The sequence below is a fragment of the Quercus suber genome, unplaced genomic scaffold, assembly GCF_002906115.3.
Source record: "Quercus suber isolate HL8 unplaced genomic scaffold, Cork oak 2.0 scaffold_199, whole genome shotgun sequence".
Classification (NCBI taxonomy): Eukaryota; Viridiplantae; Streptophyta; class Magnoliopsida; order Fagales; family Fagaceae; genus Quercus; species Quercus suber.
In genome coordinates this window covers 876821-897983 of record NW_027069657.1, presented here as the reverse complement: position 1 = coordinate 897983, position 21163 = coordinate 876821, and the positions used below count along the sequence as shown (strand labels likewise).

Sequence of the window (21163 nt, the reverse complement as noted above, 5' to 3'; positions counted from 1 at the left end):
CCCAACTTTGTGTTTTCTAATAATCAAAATTTTAAAATGCCTTAATGTGGGTCCTTTAGCATTTTTCGCTAAATATCCCCCATTGACATATTCTAATTACTTGAAAAGGCAAATTGCATTGGAGATCTTACAATCTCATTTAGATTTGGTCAATCCACTAGATTCCAAAATATATGCATGCTTCTTTTTCAAGATCTTACAAGCAACTTATTTATTTATTTTTCAAATAATAGGATCCAAACTCCAATTTGTTTATACGTTACAATCAAAACTAAGATATTGTAAGATATTGGGTGGCCTAGTTGGTAAGATACCAACAAGTCTCAGAACTTGAGTTCGAGTCTCAAACAACTAGTTGTGTATTAATGCTCCTTATATCTCATCTTCATCTCAAACGGTCGACCTAAAAAATAATTGAGTTTCTCACACAGACCGAGTATAAGGTCTCACACGGGAACCAATAGGGTATTACTTTGATCACGCCTAGGTAGGGAAGCCACACTGACCGCCCCCCTTTACCCATTTTTTTGTGACCCAAAAAAAAATAAAAAAGTAAGGCTACTGACAATTACAGAGATTTATAAATGAATTACTATCATTTTTTTTTTTTGTACAGTAATTGAACCTTAACACCATAAATCTATATTCTTTCATAAGTTGTAACATTTTTACGTATGGAATCTATAGACCGTGAATTAGTTAGTTCTGAAATTTCTGATCAACGATTCGAGTTGGTGCACGGTTACGTTTGAGCTTGAAGATTCATTAACCATGAAGTACGTGCATTTTTGTGAAATTGATGAGACATGCTATATATTCATACTAGATTTCTGTAAACAATCCAACACTCCAAGGAGACTAGAAGAAGTTGAAATTCCAAGAAACACATTCAGAGGTTAGTTACTTCGTTAAATATCAACATAAAATAATTGTATTTTCAATATGATAAGGTTCTTGACTTCTTGCTTCTATTGATTGCACGTCTGCACTATTATATTTGAAAAAAAAAATTGAATCTTTCTCATAATCATCCATTAACAATGTTACTTTCTTACTAAATGAAGTCTTCATCTAAAAATTACAAAACCCGTATTACTCAAATAGTGCAATATATTCAGACATCTCTGAGGGTTGCTATCATTCAACTAAGCAAAAATCTACAATTCTTTTTCTTTCCATGATAAAAAGTCAAATATCTAACAATAAAGCCAAATCACAGTACATCTTTATTCTTATTTGTAAAGTGATCAAGCCAAATAATCAATAATCACAACAAAAAAAAAAAGTAAATTATGATTATACATGTTTGCTTCCCCAAAAAAAAAAAAAAAGTTAAGCCAGATAAATGTTTTAAACGTCAATTGATTGTGATCAGCAATCAAAATATTTGGAAATCCAAGCTGCTGAATTTTAGTCTGTAATTGTTTTACATTTTCTTAGCAAAAAATATAATAAAGGGTATGACTATGAAAGAATGAATTCAAATGTTCTTTTCTCACATTTTCCCAGCCACCATTATTTAGCTATACAGATATTCAATATTTTCAGTGAAGTTGTTTTCCCTGGAAGGTCAATATGTTCAGTGAAGTTGTTTTCACTGGAATGTCACTGGACACCACAAGTAATCAACTTGATAAATAAAGATTACATTCAGTTGTGGGAGTCAATATCAGATGCAAAGAGATGGGGGGCTTCCCTAAGCCAGTCAGTCAGACTGAACTTCAGTGAAGCAAAGAGAAACCATGTGTAGCAGCAGTTTTATGGAGCGACAGGAAGACTAAGCAACCAGCACAAGAAGCTTAGGCTACATGTTTTTTCTTGTCAGCATGAGCTCAGGCTTTTCAATGATATATCTGTTTCCTAAAAGAAGGAATTGCAAAAGATTGATAATGAAGAATGCAAAATTCATAAATGGATGGAATAATACCCATGGTTCTGAAAGTTTGTCTGCTTCACACTTTTAGCATGATTTGGTGGACCATTAGTGGCAAACAAAACTATCAAAGACAATATGAAGGGTGTAATCACTCATGTTTGTGCACTAGCTTTTTTATAACAAAGTATAATTTGAACTATGCATGATATGCTCTGAAACTTTAGGTGGATATTGATGAGAGAATCAGCTAGAATCAACTAGGAAAATGAGATTATAATAATAAAAATTTGCAACTAAACAAAATTCTAGGAATTGAAAATTTTTACTGGTAGGGGATAGGTACCAGAGCTTTGACCAACTTGTCAATAACTTATGGAAATTACTTAGTATCAGGTATAGATGCAACTTTTTTTGCAAATGGCAGGCGTGAGTGGACTAGCCTTTCCCTTCATAGGTAACTTTTCAGCAGAGCACATATATACAGGTTGACAAACCCCAAAAAAACCTATACATTCTCATAAATTTGCTTTCTTACCCAAATTTGGTATTTGACTTGGAGTTGTCCCAATTGCAGTCATGCAAAGTCTCATGCACATTTTTATGACTTCCACATCTACCATTGCCACAGAAGCCTTATGAAGTTAGAATCATCCTTACAACAATCTAAATAATCACTTGAACAGGTCCACAATAACTAACAAAAATCTGGGAAAAATGAACTGATATCTGCCACTGCTCACACAGTATCCCTAAAAAGTTAGAATCACCAAAATCTCAATCTACATATTTTCACATCACATATCCATACAGGAATTCAAAAATCTGGGAAATATATAGGGCTTTTGCCAATGCAAATTGCTTGCATATATCATTAGGAGAATGAGGAATGATGATCATGTAAAGGTCAAGGGTGGCAGCTGCAGTCAGAAAAAAAAAATCCACGATCTCATAAGTGTGGCAGCTGCAGCCAAGGTTTCTATTGTTTTCAACTCACATCTTTCAACCTAAAGGCAAAAAGAAGCTCCAAGAAATAGTGCAAGTGAGCGGTACTTCAGAAAGAAGGCTCACCAATAATCACCAAATGGGCAAAGACCATTCTTGAAATGGTGGAAACAATTAGCATCCCTGATAATTATTTCAAGTTCAACTATCTTAGAGATGAGCTTGGCTGCAATATGGCAATCCCCTCAAACATGGAGATTCTTGGAAATTCTAATTCATGTCCCAGGCTGAGTGTTCAGAAGAGCAAAGACAATAGCCAGCTTCTCACTGTGAACTGCCAGATGGAATTCCTTATCCTCCTCCTCCACATCTTGTAGAGCAGAACCAGTCTAGGAATACAACCTAATTCTTTCATCTTCCCCGCCAATACATCTATCTCTTCATATATCTTCTCAGAATGTGGATGCAATTGGTCACCAGCAAGAAAGGTGTGAATCCAATCGTTCAGCTCAACATTGCATATATATATATATATATATATGTTGGATGACAAGACATAATAACCTGACTGCTCGGAAGCCAATTGAAAAGGTAATCAGCAGCTAGAAGCCTAGAAGCCCAATATTCGTGTTCGAGTCCACCCAACAGGCACTCAGCAGAGCCCCCCAAACTCTCTCGTTAGGCCCTACTGGCATCTGCTTGATAAAACTATAGGCCTCATCTCATCTTCTTGTCCAGAATGTCTCAAGAAATCTACCACACAAGCATAGTGTTCAATCCTTGGAATTATCCTATACTCCTCAGTCATCAATTTGAAGTAATATTGTCCCTTCTCCAATAGTCCTGCATGGCTGAAACCAGAGATAACTAAAACAAAGGCCACCAAATCTGGACTCAAAACTAAGTCTTGCATTTTCACAAAAAGTACCACAGCATCACGACCTTGTCCATTAAGACCAAATGCAGAGATCATTGAGGTCCTTGATCAACATCATGGAACTTCATCCTGTCAAATACTTCCCTTGCATCTTGTAAACTTCCACACTTTGCATACATGTCAACCAAGGAATTCTTCAATAACAAATTTGGTCATAGTTTCTTCATCTCAACATATTCATGCATCTGCCATCCTAGAGATAGAGCCCAAGGATCCCCACAAGAAGGAAGAACACTAGCAATAGTGATTGCATCAGGTTCTATACTATATGTTTTCCATCTGTAAATATAAATTAACCGCTTCACCATTCATTGAATTATTAACATACACTGCTATCATCACATTCCATGAAACAACAATCTTCTTTGCCAATTTCATGAAAACCTCTTTAACATATGAAACATTGTTAGATGATGTGTTAGTTACAGCCGGCAAGAGGCTAGCTATTGTACCAGCATCTGGTTTTAACCTCAATGCCTCCATCTCTTTACAAACCTCTAATGAATCATCAAACCTTGCATTTTGCACATACCCAGCAACCTTGAATTCCAGGAAACAACATCTTTGCTCAGCATCTCATCAATAACTCGCTGATCCTCCATTAAACAACCACATTTCCCATACATTGCAACTAGACCATTCCCCATAAAAAAATTCAAATCAAGCCCAACTTTTACAACAGCACCATGAATTTTCATCCCAGTCAACGCAGATTTTTCATTCATTCAATCATGTGTGGAACATCATGGTGAATGTGTAGGGCTAAAAAATTTGGCACATCTTCAATCCAGACATTTAATTTTTCTATATTTTAGGCATATCTAGCTAAATAATGGTCAACTTAATTTGTTTCCTTGCCCTTTAACGTGATGCACATCCCATCTTCTTAGTTGTGCCAGCTGCTTTTTTGCATCTTCTGCAATATGGCCAATCTTTGTGAGGCATGGACCGTCTTGCCAGCAACGCCTTGACTGATGAGTGAGTCGCTCTCTAGTACCTGTTTTTCGGATCCTGATTTCTCTTCTTCATACACTAGCCTCTCCTTTCAGCTGAAGTCTGCAATAGGAAGGCCCTGTTCATTCCTTATAATAGCTCCAATTACTGCCGTATAACTTTAGTAGAACTCCACTTGGTGGTGTCCAATGCCTCGCAGACCTCACAGATTGTATGTGTTGTGGCTGTTTGTGCTGCCAATACTGTAGCCAGTAGAGTTTCAAGTGCTTTCAGTCTTTCTACCATTTCTGTTCTGTCACAGTTTCCAACTTCCAAGCCAGTGTTATAAACAGCCCCAACTCTGCATCGTCATGTTCCATTTCCTTCCACATCAATGAGAAGAAATCTGATGGCTGCGCTGGACCTGTGAAAAGTAGACGAGCTCATGCTCCTTGCTTTGATAATGTGGTCACAGCGCAGCCAAGAGTGGTAGCTTGAAAATACTCATTGCATTAATAGGTATGATTTGTGCTACTACTTAGATTAGGATCTCTTTGTCTGCATTTGATAATACATTTGTCCATCATCTTTGAATCATTCATGGTTTCACCACAAGCTCTTCTATTTCACTCAAAACACTTCGTGGTCTCATTTAAGTGAAATAGTCTCATGATAGCAGGGCATGAGCCTCCTTTTTATTTATTTATTTATTTTTAAAAGATTTGTTTTATATAAGGAACTAGTGTTCCAATATTTGACCAAACTATTCCACGCCCACGAGACACCCCAAAAGCTCATTGGGCCAATGTGTAGCTAACTGAATTTGAACTTCTGAACTTAAATCACATCCTAGACCAATAAACCTACCACCTGGTACCTCCGTAGGGGTCCTTTTTTTTTGTGTTCAAAATTTTTAGTTCGGTTTGATTGTTTTATGAGTGTATGGAAATGATTTTGTAGAGTATGTTTTGAAGTGGGTATTTGGTTGATTTGATAAGTAGTTTGGGTGGGTTTGAAAATTGGGGGGGGGGGGGGAGGGGAGGGGACAAGTAGTTCGGATGTGTTGACAAGTGGGAAAGCTGGTTTTTTTTTTGGAGAGATATGTGGCCGATGGCAATGACATGAAAGGGAAAAAAAAGAGAGAAAATAATTGGTTTTGTTAATATGTATATTTGCTTATTTTGATTGGATTAGTTGTCATGATGATATCACTAACATAGATGGTTGGAGGATGAAATTTGAAAACGATATCAAACTTGAGAGATGAAAATAAAAAATTTTAAACATAAATGATCAAAATAAAAACAGCCAATTTAAAGTGTTAATAAGACAATAATATAAGGTTGAAATCTAAATTACATCCTTTAACTTTGGCTGAACTGACAGTTTTTCGTCCATAATTTTTTTTTGGTCATTTTAGTCCTTTAGTTTTAACATTCTTGTCAAGTTGACCCCTCAATCCATTGTCTTTTACAATTCATATACGTGATACAATACAATGTTGCTTGACTGGATTTAATAGCAATTTTATAGACGATAATGGATGAAATAACTAATTTGACAATAATGTTAAAATTTAAGGATAAAAATGAAAAAACAATTAACCCAAACTTGATATAATTTGAATTTTGGCAAAAAAAAAAGTCAGTTGCAACTTGCAAGTTATTTGTATTACCTTTGCCAATGAAACTCTATATGGAATGCAAAAATTTGTGTGCGTTTCAAGTTGATGCTGTGGAAGATTGCATGGTATATTCTTCCTACTGAAACCAACCTAGCAGCACACATACAAAGAATTGAGCAACCATGCATTCTGTGCAATCATGAATCTGAGACAGCCTTCCATCTATTCACAAAGTGCCCATTTACCCAATCAATTTGGCTTTCCTGCTCTTGGACAATCCACCTAATAAATAGACTACCCATCTCCAAGTACTTAGCTAAACCTCTCTCTTGAAGAGGCCCCTTTGTTCTTGTGACCAAATATTTGTTCCCTAGAAACAAGCTCAATAAAAGCCCCTCCCTCACCACTCTTATCGCCTCCACACCACTCAAGCTAGCACAAGAGATCAACCAAAAATTTAGGTTGGACCAGAATTGAAATTAGTTGATTTAAAAGTTGCTAAATTCCACTATGCTTGGACTAGAATAGAAGCTAGGAGATCCTTTTTGGGCTGAAACAATTGCTGCCCTGTTGGCTATTTCTTTGGCTCGTAACTTGGGTTTGAACAACATTCATTTTTGAAGTTGAAGGGGATGCTCTCAATGTGATAGATCACATCAAAAACAAAGCTGTCACTCCTCATTGCTCCATCTCCTCCATCAATGAGGACATTAATTAAATTGCACTTTCTTTTAATTGTTACTCTTTTTCAATTAAATTACTTATTTAGAATTATAGATCATTTGCACTGGACACGATAGGATGCAGACACATGTCTAATTTTGAACAAAGGTGTGTATCTCAACGTGTCTAGCGCACTAATACACTGAACACAAGCCATGTTCTTTAATTTTTGCGTCTTATAATTATATAAATTTTATTAGATTTTGGAATAATTCATAATTCAATTAAATTTTTTTAGAATAATTAATTTTGATTAAAATTTTCTTATAATAATTAATTTACCAAAGTTGTCTTCTTTCTTCACCGGCATTTTGTACGTTTAATCAATAATTACCTCGAATTACTATTTTTTTTTCTTTTCTTTTCCTGGTAGCTCCCTCTGTTGTTTAGCTGACGTGTCAAGCGAAGCACCGTTAGATTTATCCAAGGAACCCAATCGGGTCTAATATTGATATTGACCCAGACCTCCAAGTTCAGCACTAGCGCCTGAGATCACAGTCCTCGATCCCAAGCAGAGATAATAATAATAATATCATTCTTTCTTCTTCTTCTTCTTCTTCTTCTTCTTCCTCCGCGCCATGGTAAGTATAAAACCGATTGATTCTCGCACGCTTTCATTTCGAAACCGATATCTTTGTTTGCGATGTTCTCTAAGATCCATTTCTGTTTGTAGGCTCCGAAAGCGATTGCGAGTCCCATCCCAGTCGCGTGGTACCCAACCCTATCGGTCTTAATGCTCGCGATCGGACTCGTCGTCACCGCCTCTTTCTTCATGTAAGCTCGATTCCGATACTAATACTATTTGATTCGAAGAATTAGAAGCTTCTTTTTTTGGTTCAATGTGTTAAATTTTGATTGGATTTTAGTTTTTTTTTTTTTTTTTTTGGAAAATTAGCCTGTGAACGTGTCCAATTTTTGTATGCAAAAGCTCTATCTAATTGTTTTCTCAAGCAATTTTGCGAAATGTTATAATTTGAATTTCGAGGTGTTTGGATTTTTTTTTTTTTATAGATCTATTGGAAGCATTTTTGATTCAATGTGTTTTATTGAGGTAGATTATGTTGACTGTTGCCGTGATCTAGTGCGTACGTCTTAGGAGGACATGGTTATATGTGAAAATTGGCGATTTGGATTTTAATTTTGTTAATTCTTTTTGGCAAAATAGCTTGTGAACATGTTGAATTTTTGTGTGCAAGCTACATGGATTTTTTTTTTTTTTGAAGCATTGATGGCCAAATGTTATTGTTATAATCTGAAATTCTAGGTGATCGCACTTTTTCTTTTTTGGTGAGATCTATAGAAGCATTTTTGATTCGGTATGTTTGGGGTTTTAATTTTTATATTAGTTAAGTTTTATTGAGGTAGATTGTGTTCGATTTTAATTTTGTTAATTCTTTTTGGAAAATTAGCTGATGAACTTGTCCAAGTTGTGTATGCTAGCTATACCGAAATGTTCTCTGAATCTTTTTTTTGTCTAATGTTATATTTTAAAATTCTAGGTGTTTGGACATTTTACGATATCGTCAATGTCACTTTTTATTTTAGTTCTGTTTGATTATTGAATCGATATAATTTTTTTCCAGATCCTGAGCTTCTAAATATGGAGAAAATATTTTCTTGATTGAGTCTTAAAAAAACAAAAAGCAAAAATTTGTGTCAATTTCATTATTTATGGGCTTTATGTTTTGGTGGTGTATTTATTTTTTTGATAGGTAATTAGAAAACTTGTATAAAAGATAGAAAAAAAAGAAATACAAGAAGTTCATGATGATGAACAACAAGAAATAAAAGGAACAAACAGTACAACAAACAAAGGGTGATTAGGAAACTAAGCTAAGGGAGGACAAAAACTCAGAGAGAGAAGAACAATCAGAAAAACCCCAACAACGAGACCACTCCCATCGACTACGATGGCATAAAAGCTTTAACTCAACCAATGTCTTCTCTTTGTCCTCAAAGGAACGATGATTTCGTTCCAACCACACGACCCACATTAAGCACCCTAGAACCAAGTTCCAAATGTCCGAGTTATGCTTCCCATGCCATTGATACCAACAAGATAACAAACCCGCCATCGATCCTAGCATAACCCAAAGAATACCAAAGGCCTGAAGCATAAAAGACTATAGAGAATGGGTCACAGGACAATGAAGAAGAAGGTGGTTAACCGACTCCCCATCACAGCAACACATACAACACCTATTAGCCAAAGAGTGACCCTTAAGCATTAGATTATCCAAAGTGAGGATCTGACCATGTGCAGAAGTCCACAGAAAGAACGCCACACGCTTAGGAATCTTTGGTTTCCAAACCCCCTTCCAAGGACACAAAGAATTCGAAGCACCCCGGATCTCAAGGTAGTAAGACCGAGTGTCAAACTTACCATCCCCTTTAAGCTGCCAGAAAAGGGTATCTCTCTTAGTACCCTGAGGAATACAAGTTTGGATAAGCTGAAGAAGAGAATAAGATGCAGCCAACTCCTAATCTTCAAAAGCTCTATAAAACGTTAAATTCCACACTCTAATAGTACCCCCTTCTGGAATCCACAAAACCTCAGAGATACAAGCATCCTTGACCGCTGAACACACATAGAGCTCAAGATAGAGATCTTTTAGAGTAGTGTCACCAATCAACCTATCATGCCGAAAGCGGATTCGAGTGCCTTCACCCACTACAAAAGACAGATGCTTAGAAAAGCTCTCCCATCCTTCATAAATGCTTCTCCATAGGCCACATCCATGAGGCCTCCTACAAACATTAGTACTCCCCCCTTGACCCTTGCCATATTTTGAGGAGATAACACGCCGCCATAAGTGGGTAACTTCATGACCATATCTCCACAGCCATTTCCCTAATAGAGCTTGATTAAACGGCACCACATTTCTTATCCCCAAACCACCCATCTCAACGGGTAAACACACCTTATCCCAAGCCACCAAAGGATACATTTTACCTTTAGGGTTATGCCTCCATTGGTTAAGTCATAGGATTTGCAGCCTTAGAGGATTTGTATATGCATTTAAACATCCCATGTTTCCTTTGGTTCCGAGTGGAACATATGCAGTTCCTGGTGTTAATTTCTAGTTGAGGGTTGCGTCAGTTGCTGGCTTAGTTTTGGTTGAGGTTACCGGCTCCCTATGACTATGTGGGGTTCACTTCTTTAATTGTCATATCTTATGAGTATGATAATGGAAAGAGTTAATCACTTAATTGTAAAGACATTGAATATGAAAGTTAAAAGTACAGTCTAACAGGTATTTGGGAAATGTGAAGTGAAAAAAAAAATATCTCCGTCTTTGAGAATTTGGAACTTGAAGTCTTTATTAGTTGCTGAATAAAAGGCAGGATAAGACCCTTTTTATTTTTTTAATGTTTGGATATTTGAAAAACTTTCTTGCACACACAATTTTATCCTTCTTCTAGCTAAAGACAGCTACCAGACTTGATTGAGTTTTAGGTAAGGACAAAACTTATGTACAATGACTTAAGTGCAGTACACTAGGTTTCCCAATTAATTTATCAAAAAGGGAAAAAGTACATTAGGTTTCTCAATTAAATTCAAACACATAGTTTGAAGCATTCTTAATTCTGGTTCCCTTGCACTATATATTTGATTTGTAACCTAGTATTAACCTGTTTTACTTCTAGAATTTGACTGTTGAACATTTATAGTGGGAGTCATTTTATTAAGATCACTGGTGATGTAGTTTAATTTGGATAGCTTTAAGCTAGGCACTCCAATAGGCTGTGAAGGTGGTTTCTCATATTTGTGTTTCTATATTATTTACAGCTTTCAAGATAGGTTATTTTTTACTGTGAACATTTGCTGTAACAACTAATGACAAAAGTAGTCCATTGCATATGCAACTAATCCATTGCATGGTCAAGCATTGTAATGGACTATCATCTATGGAAGCTAGCCATTCTTTCATGCCTTAACTCATCATTGGTATGATATTTCCCTTTTTGGGAGTGGCATATTGCGTATAAGGTGCATGCCCTCCCCCTACCTAGGCGATGTGGGACTCAATCAGGATTTGGTTTTCCCTCACCTCACCCTACTTTAGAGGTCTTTTGGCCTTTTGGGTCCCCACAATGGGGTGACACATGAGAGAATCATTTTTTTCTTCTTTTAGCTCAATATCATTGTTAGGTCTTGCATTTAACCATTTTTTGTTTCTTTAAAGATATTTAACAGCAGTATCACTTGCAGCTATGAAGCAACCTCTTCCAGGAAAACCCGCAGTCTTGCCAAGGAGCTTGTAACAGGAGCAGTGGCATCTGTCTTCTTGGTATGTCTGTGGTTTGCACTCTCTAGTTTGTCATTATTTGCAGGATATTTGAATCTCATTTTATTGCTGATGTGAAATATCAATATATTTGGTGCAGGGTTTTGGGTCCTTGTTCTTGCTGCTTGCTTCTGGTGTTTATGTCTGATTTTTGAACAATGGATATAAGGAATTTTGTCAAGCAGGATTAGTTTTACATGGAGGGTGTTACTTTTGACATTATTAGTTAAACATACTTTATGGTTTTTATGAAATTAAGACGGTTTCCATAAAAAAACATTAATGTTTTGTTGTGTCAGTTGGCGGAAGAAAGATGAAGTGATATGTGGTAGCTTTTCAGCATAATTTGTCTCAGAAATATTGTTAAGGTTGCTATTAATTTGGAAATGAGAGTAATGAATTGCTTCTTCTTCTTCTTGAAAACTTGCCTACGTAATTATTTATGGGCAAAGGAAGGAGTTTTTTACCCTCTTCTACTCAGGCTGTGTTCCTACCATTTCCCTATTACAATCAGATTCAGAAATGCTTGGTCCTGAATCTTCTGATTGCTCTCTTAGTTGTCTTATCTGCACGTTTAAATATATTTTCTTTGTGGTGTGCTTTTGTTTATTCCAAGAGTTGTGCACGAGGTAAATATTTCCTCTAGTGAATATGTGGCAAGATACTAGACTCTGCTGGATTTAGGCCCCTCTTAACTGTTGCTTTTCTGTTACTGCCTTGAGTGGTGTCATTGTTCACAAATGCGAAGTGCATTGTAAGGTGAACGATGCCAATTGCTTGGCATCCCTGTCATCATAATAGACCAAATGCATAAGAAAACAGACATAATTGTCGAATCTGCCAATTAATCAGAAGAGGATGTATTTAAAAATTACCAAGTTGTAGGTCTGTGCGCTCTTTGTTCAGGCTGATCTAGTTGTTAAAATGGCTGGTGTCACGACCTAAACTTGTACTTCAGAATTTAGAGCATGACCGGCATGTTAATATCAAGTTTACCTCAATATTGACACGTACCAACTAAAGCTAAAGGTATTTATCAAAAATAGTTTCTTGTATTCCCAACTAGGGTTCAAAACAAGCTAAGTTTCTAAAATACATCTATGCTCAAAAGGATCAAGTATATCTAGAATTCTCCTATACAACAAAATAGCTAAACTACTATGAAAAAAAAATAAAAATAAAATAAAACTATATATTCCAACAAACGAGAATTACAGATTCCTTGCCACCTCTAATATTCTTGTTGCTTCCAAGAAATAATCTATTCACTGAAATATAGTAGGCTAAGCTGCGAAACTCAGTAAGGTTTTAAGATTCATGAGCATTCAATAAGAATGTATGTAAATAAAATATTTTATGGATATGTCAGCTTTGATAAATAGTCTTCATACTATTCTTAAAATAACTTATGAACTTTTAAATGAAAATACATCATTTTCCATTCATATAATAATAAAAGGACATAATAAGGAAATTAAACATAATTCAATAACCTTATATTTAAATAGACTATAAAATACTTTATCATAAACTTTCAGTCAGACTTATAACACATTCAACATATCACTGAAATATAGTAGGCTAAGCTGCGAAACTCAGTAAGGTTTTAAGATTCATGAGCATTCAATAAGAATGTATGTAAATAAAATATTTTATGGATATGTCAGCTTTGATAAATAGTCTTCATACTATTCTTAAAATAACTTATGAACTTTTAAATGAAAATACATCATTTTCCATTCATATAATAATAAAAGGACATAATAAGGAAATTAAACATAATTCAATAACCTTATATTTAAATAGACTATAAAATACTTTATCATAAACTTTCAGTCAGACTTATAACACATTCAACATAATTTTCTTATTATCATTTGTTTCTTATAAATTTCAAATAGCTTAATAGCTCATTCATAATACATATTAGTCAGTTCAATTGTAAGTCTGTCACAACTTTTAGAGGCTTCTAGCACATTGTGCTAGACGTCTAGCATTTCCCATAATGTTAGGAAATCCAGGATCATATTAGAAAGTATCACACCCCTTTCGGTGTGATCATTTCGGTGTGATCATATCATCAACTATGGGATCGGTTGGCATCCTCCACAAGTTGGCCATTCCCTACAAGGGCTGGTATAGTAGAGTCCTCACTACTTATAATGGCCAATCAAAATTTCCATAGAAATGTCAATACTTTAACCCCTATTAGCTCAGTTCAGATCATAACAATGGAATAACCTGAAAAATATATTTTTCTGATAACTATGCTTTTACATAAATATTTCATAACAGCAACATATCCACTTCATTCTTAAATATTATGTTGGTGATATAAGTAATAGGATTAATATGCTAAAATTATCATATATATAAGATTCAAAAACTCACGAACATATATCTTTACTTAAATCATGCTTATATATAATATCTCTAATTAAAAAGTTTTAATGCATAATAAATTTTCTAAACAATCCTAATACTTTCAAATGCACATGTCACATATCCCTTACTTAAAAACAGAAGACACGAGAGATTTGTATAAGAGGAGCTCAAGTGTCTATGTTCTCGTTCTCATCACCTAAATGAAAGACCAAAACTTATTACTGACAAATCTTCCTAAGTATTTAAACTTATACATGAATCACAACCTAACTCTCAAACTCAAGAAAATCTTAATTTTCACCACACAAAGGTTCCCAAAATACAAGATACATTCATCAAACACCTGATGTACCAAACTATAGATAAACCAAGGCATACAAAATTTATTTATGATCCAGACATACCAAAAGATGAACATACTAATTTATAGCTCAAAAAATTTACCATAACTTTAGAATTAAATCCACAAAGTTAGGTATATCATTTACTGTTCATTGCTTATTTTAGTAGCATATACCTCATTTATAAAATACAAATGGGCTATCCTTTCACATCCAATTTTCATGCAATTTTACAGAGCCACTCCCTTGGATGTCTAGTAGATACCATATCAATTTCAGAGTCAAAGCATAAATCCATGATTTACTAAAAATCATACAAGACAACATACTCAAATCTATCCTAACAGAATTTCATTCAACTTAGAAATTAAACCATTATTTCTATATTGATTCAATTGTTGTGAGACCACTTCTATTACAACCATGTGTGTCTTAGAATTCATAAGAACTACTCCTAGCATCCTAATTCACAGAATATGATTTAATCTAGCTTTTTCATGTTGTAAACACTAAATCTGTCATAGTGACAGCTTTAACACATTTCTCACAAAATCATCAAATAATTGCAAATGGCCTTCATTTCGTGTGGGTATTTTTATACATATACTACACATTTTAGAATACATTAATAGGCATCCAATTGACTAGAACATCTTCAATCTTTCAACTTGCTAACATAAAACCACAAATTCCAGCTTCTAACAATCAAATTAGAAAATATAGAAGGGAAACTAAAGCAAACCATTGCACTATTAAAATTACTCATAACAGAAAATAATCTTATTTACTTACCCACAACTGAAGCAGAAACTTTAGTAAGAGTTTGATTTCTTCTTAGAGAGAGAGAGAAAGATGCAGATTCGATGAGAGAGAAAAGGCACATGAGAGAAGGGGCTGTTGGTGAGAGAGAGAGAGGTATATATATATAAAATCTTGGTGAGAGAAAGGAGGGCTGTTGGTTTGAGATGGTGCTGCTGATTCAAGAACAAAGAAAGAGGGAAAAGAAAGAAGCACAAGGGATATACATTTTGGAGATTTTTTTTTTTTTTCAAACTAACACCCATTTTCAAACAATTTTGTTAGTTAGCACATTTTCAAAACTATTTAGAAATCTAACATCTTGAGTTCTATATACTCGATTTTGGTATGCTAAATCGAGTCCCTTGAACTCGATTTCAACATTCTATCATATGAAACTCGAATCCATAGGACTCGATTTCTTTAGCAGACTGCAAACTCAACCCCATGGAGACCTAAATCCCTCCACAAAGAAGAAGAAAATCTGCAACCAACCAAGGAGACCCAAATCTATGAAGAAGAAGAAGCAAATCCATGAAGAAGAAGAAGAATCTGCAACCAACCCCATAAAGACCCAAATCAACCAACCTTGCAGAGACCCAAATCCACGAAGAAGAAGAAGAATCTGACCTAGAAGAAGGAGGATCTGACCAAAGAAGAAAAACTTCAACAACCAAACCCAATTCTTAAAAACTTAAACCCAAAAATCAGAAAAAATACCCCTAACTCAAAACACAACCACACGGAGCGGTTTGAGTTTGTTGCTTATAGAAAAGCAAGAATAATGAAGGCTTGCAGAGTGCAAACTATCTTGATAGAGCTGTGGAGATGAACAAATTTGGTTTTTAGGTGAGACAACCATCTGGATTCTCTTAAGCTTGTTAATTTTGGGGGAATTTTTTCTGGTGCGGATTCTCTTAAGCTTGTTAATTCTGGGAGAATTTTTCTAGTGCTTCTGTTCTTTCTTTGAAGGCATCGTCCATGTCTTAGAGAATCAATCATTGAATTTCTTCATTGACGTAGTTTGCTGAAGAAATCGAGTCATATGGACTCAAGTTTCATATGACAAAATGTTGAAATCGAATTCAATGGATTCGATTTAGTAATCCAAAATTGAGTATATAGAACTCAAGATATTAGTTTCTTAAATAGTTTTGAAAACATGCTAACTAATGAAATTGTTTGGAAATGGGTGTTATTTTAAAAAAAATCCACATTTTGGTGCAACAAAGAAAGATTAGGAAGGAAGTTTTGAATGAGGCACGTGTCTTGCTAAGGGTAATAGGGTGGATGACTCACCCATATACATTTTCAGAATTTACATTTACCACCCTCCATAACCTTATATTCTAGATAGGCCCAAATAATAAAATAACTTTGCATATAAACCCTTACCTTTATAAACTTCTTTCCATAACATAAAATAAAAATAAATAAATAAATAACCTATATCTTTTATAACATCAAAATATCAAAGTCTTATGCATTTAAATTAATTAAGATAATAACAAGCATATAAATCCATAAATTAATTATGCAATTGGGCTGAAATGTTACAGCTGGGAAAGGCTTTTCCCTCCAATGTAAATCTTTTAATTCTCTCTAGTTTTTAGCCTAGTTGAGATAAGTGACATTTATAATATCATAGGCAAGCACGTGTTAAATGTTTCGTTAAAAATGGAAGAGAATTGGAGAAAGTTGGAGGATTTAAATGGAAGGGAATGTTCCCCATAATGGCTTGAGCGTGACCTTTCTTTTTTACATCGACATGGTTTTCTATCCTCCTAGATGATTGTGGTGGCCCTTTTATGATTTTGGGCTGCACTGCCTCTTGCTGTACTAGGCCCAAGTGTTTTGGATAAGAGGGTTGAGACCGGTTCAATTGCAACTCACCTTGGTTCGGTTTGTGCACAAACTATGCCCCATTTGTCAAAACTTTAGTCACATGCCCATGGCAGGCAAAGTTGCTACCGAAAAATTATGGCAGATAAATGCAATAAAATAATGATAAAAGAAATACGTTACTATTTGGCAAAATAAGTAAGAGATCCTTAATTAAAACAGGGAAAACGAACACATTATAAGTGAAATTGCAAAGACAAGATAAGAAACAACGACAATAAGCGATAAAATCAGAGGATGAAAGATCGGTTTGCCGTGTTCAATTGTTTTACGGGATTAGGGCCAAGGAGGGAACCACTTCCTCAACGTGGGTAACCTCACAAGATGATCCTGCTGTAGAAATTATCCACTTTGAGGGAACGGGTCTGAATGACTTGTGCCCAAACAAATTCTTTATCCTCAACAGAGGGTAGGCTTTTAGAGGGAGAGAAATGATTAGCCTATTGGTGCATGTCTGTCATTCTAAGCTCACTATTTCTTTTCTTTGTTTTGTTACTTTGAATCTTTCCCACTCTTTTCTTTCTTTCTTTATGCTTGCTTATGTGGTGTTATGGTGATGGTAGTGTTGTGATTCCCTTCTAGTGGTTGCTATTGTTGTGATTTCCCTTACCGTGCACAGCAAGGACCCTTTATACACTGCCTGTCGTGACTGGTTTTTACCATTTTAGCCTTTAACCACTTTTGTTTGGTTTAGGGTGTTCCTCTCGACCACCCACTGGTTTGTCAGTTGTCCAGCCACCACCACTTACTTGTGTTGGCTATGCCATTCCCCATTACTAGACAAAGAAGGCTATTTTGTTTGCTTGCTCACAGTGGCATTCTCTCTTGCAATCCCTCTTGGCATGCACCTAGAGGTTCCGATTCATCCTACCTTTTTTTAGGTGGTATGTCATCCCAGCAGGACATTACCCCCAAAAGAATTTGAGTAGGAACCCCATAATAGGCTTTTCCCTTCTCCCCATTACCTTACCATACCCTCTTTTACTTCTGACCCATGACCCACAACTCTTGTATTGGCTGGGTACAGGTTGGTAGTGCTTGGGCCTTGCGTGTGCTCCATTTCCCATGTACACCAAAAAACTTGTTTGCTACTCATATTTTTACCGTGGTCTGGAGACTCATTTGTGCATCTGCCGCTTATACTTAACCTTTTATGGCATGAACTGTTTTCTAATTTTTCATTCTTTATTGGCTTGCTCCTTCAAGGGCTGGGCCTTGCTTGATTGTGGGGTTTCCCTCCCTTAGCCCATTCTTTGCTCATTTCGTAGTTTTGTTGTCATTTCTACCATACCACTCTGTCATTCCTGCTGTGGTGTTATTTGACCCATGCTTGCTGGGTCTCTTTGGGCTTGTTGCCTATTCTTCTCTCAAAGACTCAATATGGTTACTGGATTTATACTCATGCTATTTTGGGCTTTTCTTGACCCATCACATTGCTTGTGGGCTCTTTTGTCCTATTTCTTTCTTCTTGAGCATCTTTGGCCAATTTGCTTTCCTTGGGCATCCTCAACCCATTTTCTAATTTTGCATACTCATGGGCTTTTACTAACTCTTTTGGGCTTCCCTAATCTAATTACGTTATCCTTCAGCCTTAGGGCTCACGGGCTTTCCATCAACCCCTTACTTTCTTACTTCATTACTTTGGCCCTACTGCGAACCATTCTTACTTTTCTACAACACATAATGCCTATGGGTTTACTACTTTTCTCTCTGGGCTCTTATAGGCCCGTTTGCTTTCCTCAATGCCCATTTAGTTACTTTATGAGCCTATAAATCATTGTTTCTGCTATTTGGGCCAATGGTTTTTCTAACAATCCATAAACTCTTCTCTGCTCATATTTTTGGGCTCCTTCCTGCTATCGGGCCTCAAAAAATGAGCATCAACAATGATGATATTGTTGGTATGATGATTCATGTTACTCATTTTGATGCACAAAAAAAAAAAATGATACTTGCATTTTCTAGAGTAAAAAATGAGAGAGAGAGAGAGAGAGAGAGAGAGAGAGAGAGAGAGAGAGAGAGAGAGAGAGAGAGAGAGAGAGAGAGAGAGAGATTATACTTTGATTTAAAATTGAAATTATGGAATTCTATTAATAATCTTCCCATTTACATTGCATGAACATTCTAGTCTAGGAGTTTGTTAAAAAATTGGACAAGATTAAAGTCCTAGTTTTTGGTGCATCTATCACAAGGAAGGAAATTCGCCAATTTTGGTTTATTCATTTCAAAAGTGTAAGATACAAATTTTGTAGCTTCCCCAACTTATCTTTAATCAAAGGAATGTTTGAAAAGTCTTAAAAAAAAAAAAGGAATGTTTGAAAAGTAAATATTCTTTTTTGAAAAAAATTATTTGGATTTAAATTAAAAAAATTAATTTTGAATATTGGTATTGTACTTTTTATTTAAGAAATAATGTATTATATAATGTGTAGGGACTAAGTTTGGATTTGACCCTGAGTATGAATGGGTTTTCAGCCCAACAAGCCCAAACAATAAATTTATAGAGAGTGGGTTAAAGGTTTAGGCGCCGGCCGTCGTTCATCAGGCATGAACTCTTTTTTATAAAAGAAAATACTTAGAGTTTCTTTACAACGGGGGGGATGCTCCTCGGCGCATGGCCGAGGAGCCCCTTTTCTTCTCCTTCTTTCCCCCCCCCTTTCTTTACTTTACTTGCTTTTCTTATATAGTCTTCATCTTCCTATCTCCTTCTTCCATCTGTTGATCACCCATTCGCCTCTCTTCTGGCCGTCCGTCCCATCAGAGGCCTTATCGGTACTCAAGTGGTTCACTCTGATCAATGTTATCCTGCTAAGGGGTTATATCCCCATTAATGCGGCCAGAGGGGTTAGGTGAATACATTAAGTGTGAATGTGACAGCTTGCTCTGGGCTTGTCCCCTCCCAAAAATTATCCTTAGTATGCCGAGGACGAAGAGGTCCTCGGCGTGGGTCAAAAAAGAGACTTTCCCCAACTTAGCCTTGGTTGGTCAGTCTTCCTCGGCGTTGGCCTTGGGCCAACTACGAGATGGGCTGTGGCTGTCAGGCCCACGGGCCCCACAATAGGCCTTCAAAAGCCTGCTGCACGTTCCCCCGGACGGGGAGGAGGGTTTTGATATCCACGGGCCCTCCTAGGCGAATCGCCCCACTTCGGTTTGTGCTGATGCTGGTGACTTTTCGACTGCTCGATGCGCGTTTTTTGCGTTTCAAGACTTAATGTGTGCCCACATTAAATTTTGGCGGCACCACGTTTCCCACTTTCAACGGTGTAATGGTAATCGTTCGGTGGGGATCTCCTGCTTTTATGGGCAGGCAGTTACATTTGGGGAACCTAAGGGGGAGTATAAGTACCTGTTTGAACCGCCTGGTTACCTCATTTTTGCGCTTACAATCATTGATGCGTATGACTTGAGTCTAGTTCAACTTGCACACTACCTGAAGAGAATCGTCATATTTCTGTAAGTCTTCTTCTTCCAGTGACCCCAAATTTCCTTGATTCTACTTCTCCTTTTCTTCTTTTGGAACTTTCAGTCGTCCTTGGGGAATGGGTAAGTTTAAGAAGTTGGTTGAGTCCGACGAGATGATGAACAAATTCATTGTCGACTATGGGATACCCAATAATGTGAGTTTGAAGTACTGTGAAGAAGGGGAGTGGTACATTAAGAGGAGAGAGGGGTAACTACTGTAGCTACAGTGCCGCTTGGCACTGTAGCTACTGTGCAAAACTTAAACAAAAGGGTTAAAAAAAAAAAAAAGACTCACGAAACGAAAGCATTGTTGCAGATACATTGCTGCACAGCAAAATACGTTGGGTGCACAGTGCCGAAGCACTATAGCGGGCATAGCCGTTTTTATATATTTGTAAGAAATTAACATGACAATAATTATAAAAATATTAAAAATTTGTTGTGTAGTATAACAATATATATATACCAGCTTACATAAATATTTAAAAGGAAAAAAAAATAGATTACTTAAAAAAAAAAAAATTGGCACTGTAGCTACATGCGATTTGGTACTATAGCTACATTGCAAAAATACTGTACTAATAAGTGTCACAACATTTTCACAAAATATTTATTTTCAGTTGTGGTTAGTCATAGTTTCATATTTTATTATTTTATTTTGACTTATAAGAAATTAACACCTCAATAATTGTGAAAATATTGTGAAATTTGTTAGGCCAGTATAACAATATATAAAAAAAAAAAAATACAAACGGAAGACTTTAAAAAATGTAACTACTGTAGCTACAGTGCCGCTTGGCACTGTAGCTACCGTGCAAAACTTAAAAAGGGTTGAAAAAAAAAAAAAAAAGAAGTGCTCCTCACGAAATGCACTGTTACGCTACAGTGCGCGCACAGTGTAATACGTTATTTGCACAGTACCAGAAGCACTGTAGCGGCATAGCCGCTTTT

General features: G+C 36.0%; 2 protein-coding genes across 2 annotated transcripts; one reads left to right on the top strand and one right to left on the bottom strand.

Moving 5' to 3' along the window:
- Nucleotides 1-2328: 2328 nt before the first annotated feature.
- On the bottom strand, nucleotides 2329-4480 carry LOC111985439 (putative pentatricopeptide repeat-containing protein At3g49142). Its single transcript, XM_024017085.2, is given in 7 exon segments — nucleotides 2329-3209; nucleotides 3212-3413; nucleotides 3415-3543; nucleotides 3546-3805; nucleotides 3808-4027; nucleotides 4029-4297; nucleotides 4300-4480. Coding segments are annotated over 7 exon segments (1530 nt in total). The 3' UTR covers nucleotides 2329-2940.
- A 3002-nt stretch (nucleotides 4481-7482) lies between these two features.
- On the top strand, nucleotides 7483-11747 carry LOC112017762 (uncharacterized). The gene is made up of 4 exons (XM_024050218.2): nucleotides 7483-7616; nucleotides 7709-7809; nucleotides 11249-11327; nucleotides 11425-11747. The coding sequence occupies exons 1-4, from the start codon at nucleotides 7614-7616 to the stop codon at nucleotides 11470-11472; spliced, it is 231 nt and encodes a 76-aa protein (XP_023905986.1). The 5' UTR covers nucleotides 7483-7613; the 3' UTR covers nucleotides 11473-11747.
- Nucleotides 11748-21163: the final 9416 nt, after the last annotated feature.